Here is a 17,113-nt window from a genome sequence, read left to right as displayed (position 1 = left end):
ACGCGCCACGTGTATAGAAGGCGCCTGGGGGGAAGGCTCTTTGTGCAAAACGCCTACCCCTGCTCTTTCTTTTCTAGCTGTGCTACCTGCCACATCAGCAATAGAAGGCGCTTGGGGGGAAGCTTTTTCTAAAAAACGTCCACCCCATGCGTTTTTAGTGCCACGTATATGCTTAGGTGTTCAAAATCATCTATTTCAATAAATACTTTTTTTTTAATTTATTTCGTGTATTTTTAATTTTTTTTTAATTTAGTGAGGTCAAAAAGCCCCATTTCCAACCGTAAGTAAGCAGCTCCGGCGTAGTTGGATTTGGGATTTGCACAATTGGGTTCATTCAGGTTAGTCAATATTGGGCCTGAGTGTTTTTTAAGCAAATTTTTTCAACTTTTTTTTTTAATTTTTAAATTTTTTATTTTCTGCTTAGGCATTCAAAATTTATAAAAAGTTTTCCGATAAGCACGAAAGGCAAACAAAATCAGTCCCCAACAATCCTTCAACAAGGTGCATAGCAATGTCATAAACAAAAATAAATAAATAAAAAAATAAAATTAAAGGGAAAAAAGAAACATGGAAGATGAATGGAAAATTGGAAACACTTCGATTCTAATCCTTAAAAAATTGTCTTATTTTGATCTTTTAATTTGGTGTGTTGCACCAGTTTTGATCATCAAATTTATTTATATAACATTTTACAATAAATGGTATTATAAAAATAAATTAAATGAAAAATATAGTACATCTGTTTTGGACTTCTTAAGCTCATATTATTTGCTTAATGTAATAAAACATTTCATTTTTAATTAAATCATATATCAATTTTTATGTTATAAATGTTTATATATAATTTAAAGCAACAAGTCATAATTTGATTGGTACTTGAATCACTTCCTATAAATAAGGTATTGGGATAATCATTTTCATATTCTCTGATAGAGATTATTTATATCCAAATTCTCTGATAGATTATTTATAGTTCAAGCCAATAGATATCGTACCGATGACATGGATATTAACAATATATTAAGACCCATATTTATTATATTACCAAAGGTCCATAAAATAGGAAGAGGAATACCTCTTGATTATGTGGATACTTGCACTTAAATGGTTCATTTCTAACCAGACTATATAATGCGATATTGAAATACAATCTCTAATTCTTGTGTAGTGTAGTAGCAAAAGGAGAACACACTTTTATGATAATGTTTATTTGTGGATTCACTATTGCTTTTACAATTTTCTGGCATGCCTTTGATAGAAAGATTTTATTCTTCTCATACCCTCTCCAAGAGCAGATGGATCAGCAGCGAAAGTAATACGAAGCCAATCTTTTAGTCCTACTGCAGTTCCTGCAAGGAATTGGTACTTTTCTTTGTTACAAAATTCACTATCTAGTTTGTGAGCCATGCTGAAGTCAAAGATGTAGATAGCAGATTCAATAATGATTTATGATTTGTCAAGTTACTTTATTTTGATCTAGCATGCTTTAATTATTTTAAACATACAACTTATTTTCATTTATCAGAATCAACAAGCTTTGAATTATCAATATAACTTAAATATGTTTTAGTTTCATGTGAATATTCTACATTTTGTTTTCTGGACTAATAAGCTTATTTTTTTTGGTTTTTTATCTTTGCAATGTTCACTATTATTTGTTTCTACAGGATGGAGTTGAAATTATTTGGCTTAATTGTACTTTTTAAACACATGTTTCACAATTTGAGAAATTTTGATATCTATTTTGTCATTCAACTTTTAAAATTTTATATATTTTATCATCCATTAATTTATTTTTTGACATTGTTAATTAATCACTTATGTGACACGTTCACAATTAACATGACACATTAATAGTTGTTGTGTCATGTTAATTGTCAACATGATCATTGTATCACTTCATTATTTATATTCCATGTCAATAATTTAATTAGTTAAATTTGTAAAATTTTATTAGTTGAGTGACAAAATTATAAAACATGGATAATAAAAAGTGTAATGAAACTCTACCTCTTTCAAAAAGATATACATGAAAATTCTACATAAAGACGAAGGATAAAATCATTTAATGGTTTTATTTATAACTAAATATCAACAAGGATTCTGTTGGATGCTTAGGAATCTTCAACCCCAAGTCATAATAGTAAATTTGGTTACACAAGTCTCTAAAAGTCACTCACTAAAATGCAAGCTGGAAATGTTAAGTTCCCATAAATTATGATGAGATGTGAGCTTATGATGAGACTATCATCGAAGTTGCTCCCATAAAAAATGTGACTCATATTATGGTGATTATAGCAAAAGAAACATAATTGAGGATATCAAGTAGCTAAAACTAATAAATGCTTTTATTTTTCTTTATAAATGACATGATTCTCCAAACAGAAGATGTGCGAGGCAAAGCAAGATTTGCACAGTACCTGGTAGAATGATAACAGATTCTTCCTTTGCAAGTTTGAAACAGAAGTCAATGTCATCGCTGATATCTTCTAGAAGTGAGAGGTTTAGTTTCACCTGCATTTCATAGGAGAATAAATAATAATAAATAAAAAAAACTAGTTTATTTATTAAGACATTTGTTTTTTTCACAATAAACCACATTGTGGTATATCTCACCATCATAGCCATGGACCCTTCTGGTTTATAAGGGCAAAAAATGCATGGAATATCTTTTATCTCTTTACAACATATATCTGCAGTAAGCCTCAAATTATCAATGGTTTTCTTGAAGAAAACTTCTTCAGTAAGTGCAATTATTTGAGGTACAGCTGCCTGTCAAACCGCAAATGCTATCAATTAGATAAAAGAAATAAGTAATAAATAAATTCATGTCATGAAATAAAATTCTTCCTAACCAACAATTTTGGATGAAATTGTAACATATATCAGAACCAAATCAAATAACTTGGATTTAATAACAGAGCTAGGAGCAACATATGAATACTAGTCTCATGTTTTGTCATTTAAAACATGTCTTCGCAAGAATGTTTCTGGTCTAGAGTATGTTTGAACACAAATTTAGAAGTATTTTTTAAAGTTTTTCTATTGAAAAATATTATTTATTTTCAGTAAGACAATTTTTAAAACGCTTTTAACTTATATCCAAACAGACTAATTTACTATAGTATTCTTTAAAATGTGACATTTCTTTTTTTATTTCTATTTATCATGAAATTTGAGTTAAAACTTATTTTTTTCTTTCGTTGTTTCATATTTTTGATTTTTCCTTTTAAGTTTAAATAAAATTGAGTTGCTTCAATTAAAACATCACTGTTAGTGTTAGCCAAAGATGGCATGCATCCATTTCTGTACTTGAAAATAAGCATGCAATAGAAAAATAGAAACCTGGATGAAGGTGGCTGGACCTCCCAAAAGATCAAAATACTTTTTAATGCGTTCAACTACCTGCAAAAGAAACATGTGTCTAAAATCATATAAGGTGATTGAAATTATTGAATACCATGAAGAACTTTTAGAATTTAGAAGTAGCAGCAAAAGAGTTCTTTCATGAGATGTTTATATTTTGAAGTACCAGTTAACTGTTGGAACTTCAATATAGAAAAATACAAAAGAGTGAAGCAATCAAAAAGGACATAAGGTAGTTCAACACAAATAAAATAAAGCATTACAGAGTATAAACATCAACAAACATAAATGAAGAAAGGTTCATTCACATGTCTAAGAACATAAATCACTGATCAATGATAAGATCAGTCAAGCATATTCTCCTATTAACTAATGAACTTCTAATTGCAGTGTCATTATTCAAGTACCATATGGGATCAATGATCTAAGACACAAGATGAAAAATATAAAAAAGTGGATTAAACAAAGAGTGAGGGGAACAAGAATTAACCTTTGGATTTCTAAAAGTGCCAGATGGATCATTTGTGACAAACCAACCAAGTCTCCAGCCAGGAACTATCCATCTCTTAGAGAGAGAGCCAAGAGTGAGAACAGGAACAACAGAGCCAAAAACTCCCATTGGCACAAAAGGCTTGCCTCCAAATGCAAGGTGGCCATAAACTTCATCAGCAATCACAATTGTTCCTACCCTTTTTGCAGTTTCAGCAATCTAAGTCCAACATACAAAAAATTCAGTAACTCCTGTTAATATTGTCAACTTTTACAAACATATAGTGTCTCAAAATTCAAAAGTTACTTAAAGTCTGTTTAGAATTTAGATACAAGTTCTAAAGAACTTCTTTGTTGAGAAAAACTATTTATTTTCAAACTTTTCAGTAAAGAAATTCTCAAAAGTTCTTCAAAATCAGTAGAATATAGCTATATCATAGGAAACTAAGAACAAACCTTTTCCAAATGATGATAACTGTACACATTCCCACAAGGATTCCCAGGATTTATAATCACCAACGCAACCGTGTTGTGATCAGCAAGAGCTTCAACTGCATCAAGGTCAACCTCCCAACCTTTCTGTGGAAGAAGATCATAATGCCTCACTTCAACCCCTCTAAATGCAGCACAAAGTTCATATATTGGGAAGCCTGGTCTTGGAAGCAAAATGTTTGCACCGGGGCGAGCAAGCATCGCCACAGAAACATCAATGGCTTGTGTGCATCCACAAGTGATGAAAACATCATCACTTGATAGTTGGTAAGGAAGGTCCCGAGACAGATATTCCGCAATTGCACTGTCACCAACATGATAGTTACTTTACATGGCATTCAATGTTGGAATAAGATGAAACAAAACCAAGAAATTTATTTCAAGTGGAGTACAAACAAACCAGTCAAGCAACCAATAGTCCAACAGTTACTCTGAGATACCAGATTCAGATTCCCTTTCTCAGATGTTTTTGTTTCTATGTCGCTAACAAAATTGCTTAGGAATTGGACAATAGAAAATATATGCATTGAAGCAAAAAATTTGCACCAACCCTTCAGTGAAGGAAAGCATATTGAACTGTTTAATGTTCAGTGACAACCAAAAACACCATGTTTATAAAAAATTACGATAGAATTTCTGAACCAAATGCAAAATCCAAAAACATTCATGCGAAATGAAGAACAAATGCCATTCAATTTCACACTGAACAGAATTTGAGGCAAACATGAAAATAGTGAGCCATTGGCTTACAAAAATCGTCATCAATGACGACAAAGCTAAGTCAGTGATGCACGTAACTTTTGAATCACCAAAAATATAATTCTCTCAAAATAGAACAAGAATAAAAACAGAGCTAAGAAATTGAAATTCGAAAGAGACCAAAATTTTTTACGCTTTATTTGGAGGAGGAATTTTCAAAATTCATGAAATTTGAAATTTGAATTATTTTAATTTTTTTATTATTTTTCTAATATTTTGTTTAAATAAGTCAATTCAAATTTTCTAAATTTTAAATTTTTTATTTGTACATGATAATTTGATTTTTCCTATGCGTTATATATATATATATTAAGATTTTTAGATTAAATTTTATAAAAATAAATATTAACTAATTTTTAAATATTTAATAATTTTAAAAATTAATATTAGATAATATATAATAATTAAAAAAAATATTTTTAAACATTCAACAACTAAGATGCGAGAAAGATAAAAATGTTATATAAATGAGATAAAAAAAAAATTTCAAACTCTTACTTTTTAGGAAAAATTTTGAAATTTTTATTATTTTAAAGAATTTCACAAATATTTAAATTTTAAATTCTTTGTGAATTCTCTATTTAAACAAAACACTTCATCTAGACCATTAGGATTAATTTAATGATTGGGTAGAGAAGGATTGAGATAGTTAGAAGCATAAGGACGTTCAATTTTCATTATGTCCATCTTTGTAATATTTTATATCTTTATAAAAAATATAAAACATTTAAAATTCTTTTAAAAAAATGTTTATTTAAATTTTTCATCCAATCATACTTTTAACAAATGTTCGAAAAATAATTTTAAATCGCAATTTATGATGTACGAAATTAAAAAATGGGAGTTGCTACTGTATTCTCAAAGATGGAAGGGTTTCAATACATTCTTTTGTGTGAACTCATAAAAAGATCTAAAAAAAATTAATTTAATTATAAGATGAATAATCCAAATTATATTTATAAAATAAAAAATAAGATAAAATTATAGAAATTTAAATTATAAAATTTTAATAATGTTATAAAACATTAAAAAAGAAAAGAATTAATAAATAGTAGAAATAAAAAATTATTAAAATTACAATATAGAAATTCAAAAATTTAAGACAAAGAGACAAAAATATACTTGAAAAATAATTCAAATTAAAATATATAAATTCAAATATTTTAAGTGAAAAGATAAAAATATACTTAAAAAACTATTAAAATTAAACTATTTAAATATACAATAATATTATTACAAATAAAATTAGAATATATAAAATAAAAATAAAATAACTAAATAATTTAAAAATTAAAAAAATAAAATATCATAAATATTATTTAAATAAATTATTAAAATATAAAATATAAAATAAAATTATATTTACAACTGTATCCATACCCCACAAATAATGTAAGTACCATATAATTTCTCTTAAAAAATACACGCCAAAACAAGAACTTGTTGCTTTGCTGAGACGTGACTTTTCACGTCGAATTAAGGTTTTAAAAAGTTTCGAAATTCTAAAGAGACATTAATTGGGCGACCAAAAGTTTTTAAAGCTGCACAAAAATGTTGGACAGCCAAATTTAAGATTCTCTAAAAACTAAGCAGTGCTAAAAAAATTGAATTTCCAAATAGACCTTAATTGGGTGACTAAATTTTTTCAAAGACTAACATAGTTGCAAATTAAGAATTGTCTTGAATCAACAACAAAAACAAGTCAAAGAAACCAAATGGGTCCGACTCAATTGGTTAAATATTTTAGATTTGTTATAAATTTCTTGTTATCGAGTCTAATTTTAGATAAAACACAAAAAACAAGCTATAAAAAAGAGTTTGAAATTTATGAGAGTTGAAGAGAGAAGCATTACATTCTAGCTTGGAGAAGACCAGGAGTGGGGGCATAGCCATGAAACTTGTGAGACTGAAGAGTGTGAGCAACAGCATCTTCAACAACATTAGGAGTGTGGAACAATGTTGTGAGAGTTGGGTCACCCATACCAAGAGAAATAACTCTCTTTCTTCCATTCTCATCAATGTTTTCCATTAGAAGGCTAAGAATGCCCTTAATGGTGATGGTGGATGTTGCTTTGGATTCATAGTTATGATTATTTACAGCCACAACACCACTTTCCATGATTCTCTCTCTTTTTCTCTCTTCCTCTCTTTAAGCACCCTTTGATTTATAAAGACCTTGGTGGCTTAGACAGTGATGGGATTCACAATTCAGAGTTTGGTTTCCCCAAGGCCACACGTTAGGTTCTTTTCCTGTGCATGCAAACAAAAACTTTGGCGGGTTTCTATAGTTGCGTGAGTCTCATTTGTACAAACATTATTATTACGTGACAAAATTAACCTTAATTGTTTTGTCTATAAAGAAATATGTGGAAGGAAGATAATCATCATGGCCACCATGTGAGCCTGACATTATATAAATTTATTTAATAAATAAGTGTGGACCAATTAAGTTTATTGAAAGTTACCAAACACCATTGCTATTCCCATTTAATCAGGGATGCCAACGGGTAAGGTGGGTATTTTTCTATACTTGTCCCTCTTATATGTGGAAATAGGTTAGGTGTTAGATATCAACTTATAATTTGATCTTTTTAAAGTTGGATATGTTTTAATTTATTTAATAAAAAGATTAGATTTAGATTTTTAAAAAATGTTATTTATATAAAGAAGATTAAACTTAAGCTTATAGAAAGGTATGTAAGACTTAATAGGTCTATCTATTTATTTATATAATATAATAAAAAATTAAGATATATATATATATAATTAAAAATATAAATAAATAATAAATTATTAAAATTTAAAATATTTTTATATATTTTTTTATTATAGGTTTATAAATTTATGATCTGTGCATAGATGTATCAACATACATAACTACGTATCAATTGTTCCTTCAACAAAGAATGATTCAATTTTTCCCCTATATTTCTTTTAAAAATTAATTTTTAATAATATTGATTAAATTATTTAATAATTTAAATAAACTTTTAAATAAGCTAATAGGTCAGACTAGGCTTTAAAAAGGTTAGACCAGACCTATAAAAAAGTCTATAATAAATAATAAATCAAACTTAAACTTTAATTTTTTTGAACAAGTTCAACCTATATATTTAAAGTTTAGCATAGTCTAACCTATTCTCATCTCTAGTTCCTATCCTCATTCTGATATCCTATTCTCATCCTTCATTTTCATATCTGATGGATATGAAATTTGTGCCTCATTTTCATATCCATTGGGTATCAAATATACTATATATATATATATATATATATATATATGCTTTGTACCTATCTAAAAATTATTTAAATATTATATTTTTACAAAAACATATATATAAAAAAAAAAAAAGAATTTTATCATAAAATAATTATTATAAAATTACACCAATTAAACTTTGTTTGAAATAAATTAAAAATAGAGTAAAAGTTACATAAATTTTAAGAAAACTCTAAAAAAAATTAAATATTTATAAACTTTAAGGAAGTATGGATATGAAATGAGTATATATATACCTATCTCTGTCCCAATACCTAATTTAATGAATTAGATATTATCTGTATTTATATCCGATCAAACGAGTATTTCTTGTCAAAACATTAAATATTATTTGTCATCCCTACACTCAATAATTGAAAAGAACTTTAGGGTTGAGAAATCAAAATATCATTTCATTAGTGTTTTTAGAAGTGTATAAAAACAATGCAAATTTATTTCTTTGGAGATTTGTTGAAGAGTCTCGTTGATGGGAGTTAATACAAAATAGTTTGGATCTTTATTTTTTTTCTTTGAGGTTGATCGATCATAGTTTTAAAAACTGGACTGGTCATCAAACTGGTTAGGGTACTAAGTCAGTGAGTCAAAGGTTGAATTACATGTTAAACTGTATAAATTTCAATAAATTCATATCCTATTTTAAATTTCAATTTTCATCTTATTTAAAATTATCTTTATTTTTATTTTGTTTAAATAAATACAAAAAAAATTACATGTTAAACTGTATATTAATACAAATTAAAAATATAAATAATATGTATATATATAATATGTTTGCAATTGATATCACAAAATAATATATGTAATATCTACATAGATATTATATTATTAAATATATAATTTAAAATTAATAATATACTATAAAAATTATTTAAGTCGCATGTATTACAAACAAATACATTAGAACAAGTAGTCATTCTTATGTTTAATAAGACTATTTGCTCTTCCATTAAAAGATTCAATTCTCATTATTATTTTTGTGGTTTGTGGTCCCTTAAAAAAATTATGGTTGAACCGGTTTGACCAACCAGTTCACTGGTTGAATCGAAAAATTGACCGGTTCAATTCGATTTGAAACAGTCGAATGCATAACCGATCCAACTTAAGATTCGGACCGGCTGGATCACCAGTTCTCGGTTCAATCGGTCTGATCAGCCAGTCTGTTCCGATTTTTAAAACACTATGATTGATAGTGGATGAATTGCTTACTTTTTAGGTTAAAAATATGTTTTTAATTTTTTTAAATATGCCTTTGTTTTTATTTGGTTTTACACCTTAAAAAAAAATTGAAAGATTTTAAATTCTCTCAAATTTTATTTTTTTAAAATAACTCTTCACACCATTTTATGATCATGTTTATTACATATTATATAAACAATATTGACTTAGATGGTTTTGTGAGACTTGTTTTATTAATACCGTGAAAATGGATTCTAGAAACTTCAAATTGACTTTCTATTCAACTATTAAGACAAAAGACTTAATAATCTATCATATTTTTTAATGTATTTAGAAAAGGCACATTATTAAAATATTTACTTTGTGTTTATATATATGTATAGAGAGAGAGGGATCTGTTTATTCGAGTAATAAGTTTACCTAAATTTATTTCGTTTAATAACTCATGTTTTATATCAAATTTTAACGATCGAACCGTTGACACTACAAGAAAAATCAGCATTATCTACGGAAAAAATCCGTAGATAATGATGAAAATCCGTAGATAACTGATAATTATCTACGGATTATCTACGGAAAAAAATCCGTAGATAATAAGGTCGTAGATAACATTATCTACGGAAATTTTTCCGTAGATAACGTTATCTACGGATTTTATCTACGGATACAGAATTTATCTACGGATGCGTTTATCTACGGAATATATCTACGGATGCAATTATCTATGGAAATTTCCGTAGATAAGTTACCTACGGAAATTTCCGTAGGTAACTTATCTACGGAAATTTCCGTAGATAAGTTACCTACGGAAATTTCTGTAGGTAACTTATCTACGGAAATTTTCGTAGATAAATTACCTACGGAAATTTCCGTAGATAAGTTACCTACGAAAATTTTCGTAGGTAAGTTACCTACGGAAATTTCCGTAGGTAACTTACCTACGGAAATTTCCGTAGGTAACTGATTTCAACATTGCATGAATTATTTTGTTTACCTTTCCACACCAATCTTTATAAATAGTTTTACCTGGTCAGAAATATTAATAAAATCACTTATCAGGTTTCTTTAAATATCTTATAACCACAATATGAAATCAAACATCTTTAAAATCTAAAATACCCATAGCAATTATGCATAATTAGTTTCCATGTCATAGTGTAAAATAAGACTATTTTTGCATAAAATTATACATAATAAAATATTTAAATAGTTGTGGATCCATAATCTAAAAAAAACATCTAACTAATAGTCATCTCCATAGTGTCCAGTAGGTGGTGGTTGTTGGTCATCATGGTTGTCATGAAATTGGTTATCCACTTGTTGTTGCAAAATATGCTGTGTATCAGAAGGTAGGAGAGGTAGAACAGCATTGAACAGTGATTGAAACTGGCGTTGCAAGCGTTCATTTTGTTCCCTAGATTGACGAGCCTCCTCCCTAGATTGACGAGCCTCCTCCCTAGACTTACGGACTTGCTCTTCCAATTGAATAATTTTGTCTGAATCTTCAATAGCACGAGCAGAAGATATATTTGTGAAGGTATCCACCAATGTCAATGGAGAAACGACTTTTCCAACCCCATAAAGTCTGCTTTTGTCTGTAACCCCACCAGCAGCAGCAATCCAACTCTTATTGCGGAGTCTTTCTTCCTGAACTGGGTCCATAGAAGACGTTTCAGAACCTCCCGTACAAGACGCAGCCTCAGACCTAGCTTGATTAAATATAGTCTCAAATTGATCCTATTTCACAAATAAAGATGTTTAGAAGTGACATTTATGAAAGATGATTAAAATTGAAAAGAATAAAGCAATAATACGAAAAAAATAACTCACATATGTTCGCTTAGATCTTTGGTCAACAAAATCACCCGTAAGCTTCCGTACATGAGTTTGGTGGAACAACTCATCAACATGTGGAAGGCGACCCAACTCTTGTGACTATAATTGTATAAATAGTTAATCATCATATTTCTAAAATTATATTAAATAAAATATATTATTTTAATGTAATTACCATCCGCATAGCATGCTCGTGATGGGTGATGGAGCCACCTGTGTGCAGACTTCCACCTTTCTCAGATGCTCTATTTTTTTGAGCTTGGATACTCTTTGTTTTAAATTCAGGGGCCATCCACTGGGCAATCAAACTCTGCCAAACTGTATCAAACATCCAATCAGGCTTCTTGTTTATTTGACGAGCTTTCTTGAACATTTCAGAAAGCCTATGAGATGCTTTTGTGTGAAATATTTTTTTTATCTTCTCTTCATGTTCAGCTCTCCATGAAACTTTTTTCTGCATTAACAGAATAATGAAGCAATTAAATTATTCATGACTATAAACTTAGTGCATTTAACGTAATCCCTTTAGAATAGAATGATAATAAACAAATTATGTACCTTAAAACGCTGAAAGAAGATATCTTTTTGTTCTTCCGTCATTGCACCCCAAGTCATCCATGGCTCAACAAATTGTTGCTTAATAGTCAATGTGATTGCCTTAGATGCTACCCTGCTTGGATAAAACCTAATTATTGAGGAAAAAAAATTAAATCAGTTCAATGCTGGGAAAGAAAAAATAGGATTTAGAAAGCAAAAATTATAAATTTTACCCATCATTACAAGGCTCAATCATTGGAAGAACAGACCCAACTGGTGGATCTTCATTGTTGAATGGTGATGTATCATTGTTGGACAGTTGCTCTTCATCTCCAGTAGGAATTTCAAAAAGTCTGGAGGGTACTGACATTGGTGATGCATTGCTACTAGGTTCACAATGTGAAGCTCTAGAAGAAGGTAACTGATTTTGTTTTTGGGAGCATGTGGGTTCAACATTTTGGGTTTGGGGTAATGGGGGTGTAGCAATTTGGGTGTTAGGAGGTATGGTTCTAGCATTTTGGGTTTGGGGAGGTGTGCTCGTAGCAACTTCTGTTTGGTGAGGCATGGGTGCAGGGATTTCAGTTTGAGGAGTTATGGGCTCTAAACCTACAAGTGGCTGGGTTGTTTGTTTAGGTAGTCTAAGAACATACCTTGGTTTTTTCCCCTTTTTTCCTTTGTTGCCACCAAGTGAAGGACATTGGGGAAACTTATCAGCACCTCCTGATGCCATTATCTGCAAAAAAAATAATTTAACAAGTTGTGGTCATTCAATATTTAAACATTTCACAACATAGAATTAAACATGATTATGTTACCTAATGGTTTTTAAAACATTATAATTAAATACTATGTAGCAATTAAAACAATGCAAATATCAAGTGATTACTACGAGAAACAATATATATTTGTTTTATATAAATATTAATTAAACATTGATGTTACAATTGAACATGATATTTGCCTACTCACAATTTCTATAATAGATATAATCCTAGTCAGACGAATCAGAATTCTCATTATCCATCTCCATTTCTTCATTGTCCTCTTTGGAATCATAGTCTTCAAATTCTCCTTCTTCATCATCATAATTTTGCTCCAAATCATTGTCTTCAAATTCCCCTTGTTGAATATGTTCTTCCAAATGAACAGGTTGTATCTCGGATGGTTCATCTTCTTCTTCAACAAGAATTTGTGAATCTTGGAAGCCTAAAATAGGTTCTACTTCTATGACTTCATTGACATGTGACACTTGGTCTACTTGGTACGGTACATCGTCCTCCACATGACATTCTATACGATCTCTAGGCTTTGTTTTAATTGGCACACACCAACCGCGTTTATCTATTCGTGATGTTGGATATGAGACATAATAAGCTTGCCTTACATTATGAGCAATAATAAATGGATCATATGCCACATATCTTCTATCCATGCGAATATTGACAACATTATATTTGGGATCTACTCTTGTACCTCTTCGTGATGGATCATACCAGTCACAATAAAATAACATGACTTTCTTGGGAGAACTTGAACTATTGTACTCTAGTTCATATATGTGTTGGATGACCCCATAGAAGTCATCATCACCTCCTTCAGTAAGCCCTTTGACATAAACTCCACTATTTATTGTCTTTTTACCTTGACTCCATTCATGGTTATGAAATTTATAGCCATTCACATATAGAGTGTGCCATTCTTTAACCTCAATGAACGGACCAAGTGATAATTCTCTCAAGTGTTGGTTTCTGACGCTTATAGGTTCATTGTAAACCTACAATATTCAACAAAGTATTTGTTATGTTTTAAATAAGTAATGTTAAAGTAAAATAAATTTTGTGCTACGTACATGATCCTTAAACCACTTGGGGAAATCATCATGTATGCGAGAAGGAGCTGTTGATTCACTTATTTGTTCTAATTGTAGGAATGAACTATCAAAAAATATGAATGAGGTGGTCAGTTCAAAAAGAAAGTTTGATTTACTATATTACAAAATCAATTGTTGGAAAATACTGACTCAAGATATGGCTTAACTTCTGTACAATTGATCAAAACATGAACATGGGCTGACTTCCATTGTTGCTGGCTTAACCAATGAGATTTTTGCTTCCCAGAATGACGAGCTGGTTGATTAAATATGGACAACGATGATGGACACCTATCACTTTCAGTTTCCAATTCATTTCTACAACTTTGCGATGACAACGTGGAGTTGTGGAAATAATGAGAACAAAAATGAGTTGTTTCGCGGTGTATGTAAGATGCACATATCGATCCTTCAACCCTCGCCTTATTTTTCACTGATTGTTTAGAATCTCCCATAAATCTATAAAATTATATGAATAGGTTAGGGTTCATAAACATTGAACAATACTAGTTATACACAATAGTATGATAATTGTAGTACCTTTCAAATGGATACATCCACCTATATTGAACTGGACCACCAAGTCGTGCTTCATATGCAAGGTGAATAGGTAGATGTTCCATTGAATCAAAGAATGCAGGGGGGAATACTCTTTCCAATTTGCAAAGAATAATTGGAATGTTTAGTTCCATCCTATCCAAATCCTCAACCTTCAATGTGGTAGAGCACAAGTCTTTGAAGAAATGACTTATTTCAGTTAGTGGATTTAAAGCATGCACTGGCAATGAACTGAATGCAATAGGAAGTAAACACTCCATGAAAACATGGCAGTCATGGCTTTTCATGCCATGCATCCTTCCCTTTTCGACATCAGCACATCTTGCCAAGTTGGATGAATAACCATCTGGAACACGGAGTTCTTTTATCCAGCGACAAAGTATCTTTGATTCCTCCATAGGTAAAGTGTAATTTGCTTTTGGCTTTAACATTTTCCCATTCAGTTGCAATTTCATTTCCAAGTCAGGTCGACTACAATACAAAGCTAGGTCCATCCGTGCCTTCTCATTGTCTTTCGTTTTACCACTGACATTCATAACAGTGTTCAATATGTTATCAAAGAAATTCTTCTCAATGTGCATCACATCAAGATTGTGTCTCAAAATATTATCTTTCCAATAAGGAAGATCCCAAAATATACTTCTTTTCCTCCAATTATGTGACTCCCCGTATCCTTGTAACCTAGGCAAGCTAGGATTTTCTGTTACTAAAGGTAAATCCCTAACTCTTTGCCAAACTTGATTGGGTGTCAATGTAGGTGGTGGTGCATCAGTTTCAACCTTGCCTTTTATAAACGCTTTTCTGTTCTTCCTGAATGCATGATTGGTGGGTAAAAACCTTCGGTGTGAGTCAAACCAACAATTTTTACCGCCATTCTCTAATGTAAAGGCTTTAGAATGCTCCATGCAATGTGGACATGCCAATTTACCTTGAGTTCCCCAACCAGACAACATGCCATATGCAGGGAAGTCATTAATAGTCCACATTAATGTTGCCTTCATCATAAAATTTTGCTTCTTTGAAATGTCATAGGTTTGGACACCAATCCACAACTTTTTAAGATCGTCAATCAATGGTTCTAGATACACATCAATAGCTGCCTTTGGATTTCGTGGACCTGGTATAAGACAAGTTAAAAACATAAATGGTTTTGTCATGCACATTTCAGGTGGAAGATTGTATGGGGTTACAATTACCGGCCAACAAGAATAAGGTGGAGTTGTTGATTGAATGTATGGATTAAACCCATCTGAGCATAAACCAAGTCGTACATTGCGAGGATCGGCTGCAAAATCTGGATACACTCGATCAAAGTGCCTCCAGGCTTCACCATCTGAGGGATGACGTAAAACACCAGAGGTACTTCTATTTTGATAATGCCAACACATATGCCCAGCTGTTTGCATTGATGCAAACAGACGTTGTAACCTTGGAATTATTGGCAAATAAAACATCGTCTTCACTGGAACTAGTTTTTTTGTGCTTGATCCAGTGTTGCGATCACGATATCTTGGCATATGACAAAACTTGCACTGCAATAATGCACCATCATTTTTCCCATAATCATTGTCATAAAACAACATGCAGCCTTGTACGCAACAATCTATCCTTCTAGCACTCAGTCCCAATTTTGACACTAATCTTTTAGCGTCATAGTAATTTTTGGGCAAACATCTATTCACAGGAGTCACATCCAACAACATTTTTGTTATAAAATCGACGCATTCATCGGGAACATTCCAATTAGACTTGCATGCTAAAAGTCTTACACACATTGATAACTTAGACTCTGATGATCCCTCATACAATGGACAATTTGCCTCAGATAAAAGATTGTAAAATCTTTGTGCTTCTTCATTCGGAGGCTCTTCCACGTTATTATTTTCTAGTATGTCAAATGCCCCATGTTGCCTAAGAGCATCACACATCATATGATGCATTGAGTTAGAGGTTTCAGTTTCGGTCGCATTTATACCAATACTGGAAGCACCTATGAGATTATTGTCAACATTTTCCATCTCTTCACCATGATCAGTCCAAATGTAGTAGTTTGGCATGAACCCATACTTGAAAAGGTGAACCTTCACTGTATGAACACCATCAATCTTTGTGGACTGACATTTAGCACATGGACATCTAAGTTTCCCTTCATTAATATAGCTTTGTTGTTGACAAGCTATTCTTATAAACTCTTCAACCCCGTGTACAAAAGATTCCTTTAAACCTCTTCTCCCCATATACATTCTATCATACATCCATTGACGACTTGCTGGGATAGAATTCATGTTCTGTATATTTATAACATAAATATATTAGAATATGGAAAGACAAAGGTGTTGGAATGGAATTCATCTTCTATATATTAATAACATTTAAATATATTGTCATATGCCCTTTGCATACCAACGCTATATTCAAATCTGTTGGGGTAAACTGGTTTTTAACCAGTTTAAAGTCATTTAGAACCATGTGCCAATGCAATTGGGCAACGCTATCCTAGTGGTCCAAAAAGAGAAAAGTATTTTTGCATTGAAAAAGTTCATGGCAGACCACCAAAGAAAAGCCACAAGAAAAGGGAAGAAAAATACCTATTGATGTTGTGTATTTTACTCGTATTTTAGCACTTTAATTCACAAAAATACCTATTCATAGCATAATCATGCATATCTTTCATGTTTTTAATAAATTTTTATATCATTTTCCTATTTTATGCTTTTCTTGGTATGTGTTGTGTTTTCTCTGAGCAGGAT

At 30.8% G+C, this 17,113-nt stretch overlaps 3 protein-coding genes across 3 annotated transcripts; all 3 read right to left on the bottom strand.

Annotated features, from left to right (window-relative positions):
* Positions 1 to 1,009: 1,009 nt before the first annotated feature.
* On the bottom strand, positions 1,010 to 7,362 carry LOC109788742 (putative aminotransferase TAT2). The gene is made up of 7 exons (XM_020347556.3): positions 6,960 to 7,362; positions 4,312 to 4,651; positions 3,857 to 4,075; positions 3,346 to 3,405; positions 2,617 to 2,772; positions 2,421 to 2,514; positions 1,010 to 1,349 (listed from the first exon to the last, which is right to left on the bottom strand). Exons 1-7 carry the CDS (start codon positions 7,223 to 7,225, stop codon positions 1,231 to 1,233), a joined length of 1,254 nt encoding a protein of 417 aa, XP_020203145.1. The 5' UTR covers positions 7,226 to 7,362; the 3' UTR covers positions 1,010 to 1,230.
* Positions 7,363 to 10,804: 3,442 nt separating this feature from the next.
* On the bottom strand, positions 10,805 to 12,674 carry LOC145950317 (uncharacterized). The gene is made up of 5 exons (XM_083061402.1): positions 12,169 to 12,674; positions 11,957 to 12,083; positions 11,574 to 11,852; positions 11,393 to 11,497; positions 10,805 to 11,299 (listed from the first exon to the last, which is right to left on the bottom strand). The coding sequence occupies exons 1-5, from the start codon at positions 12,663 to 12,665 to the stop codon at positions 10,805 to 10,807; spliced, it is 1,503 nt and encodes a 500-aa protein (XP_082917528.1). The 5' UTR covers positions 12,666 to 12,674.
* A 651-nt stretch (positions 12,675 to 13,325) lies between these two features.
* On the bottom strand, positions 13,326 to 16,648 carry LOC145950316 (uncharacterized). Its single transcript, XM_083061401.1, has 2 exons — positions 13,785 to 16,648; positions 13,326 to 13,709 (listed from the first exon to the last, which is right to left on the bottom strand). Exon 1 carries the CDS (start codon positions 16,646 to 16,648, stop codon positions 14,312 to 14,314), a length of 2,337 nt encoding a protein of 778 aa, XP_082917527.1. The 3' UTR covers positions 13,326 to 13,709; positions 13,785 to 14,311.
* Between the last annotated feature and the right edge of the window lie 465 nt (positions 16,649 to 17,113).

This window comes from Cajanus cajan, chromosome 8 (assembly GCF_000230855.2).
Source record: "Cajanus cajan strain Asha chromosome 8, NIPB_CcT2T_4, whole genome shotgun sequence".
In the NCBI taxonomy this organism is placed as follows: domain Eukaryota; kingdom Viridiplantae; phylum Streptophyta; class Magnoliopsida; order Fabales; family Fabaceae; genus Cajanus; species Cajanus cajan.
Note: the sequence above shows the minus strand (reverse complement) of the source record. Positions and strands in the feature narration are given on the sequence as shown.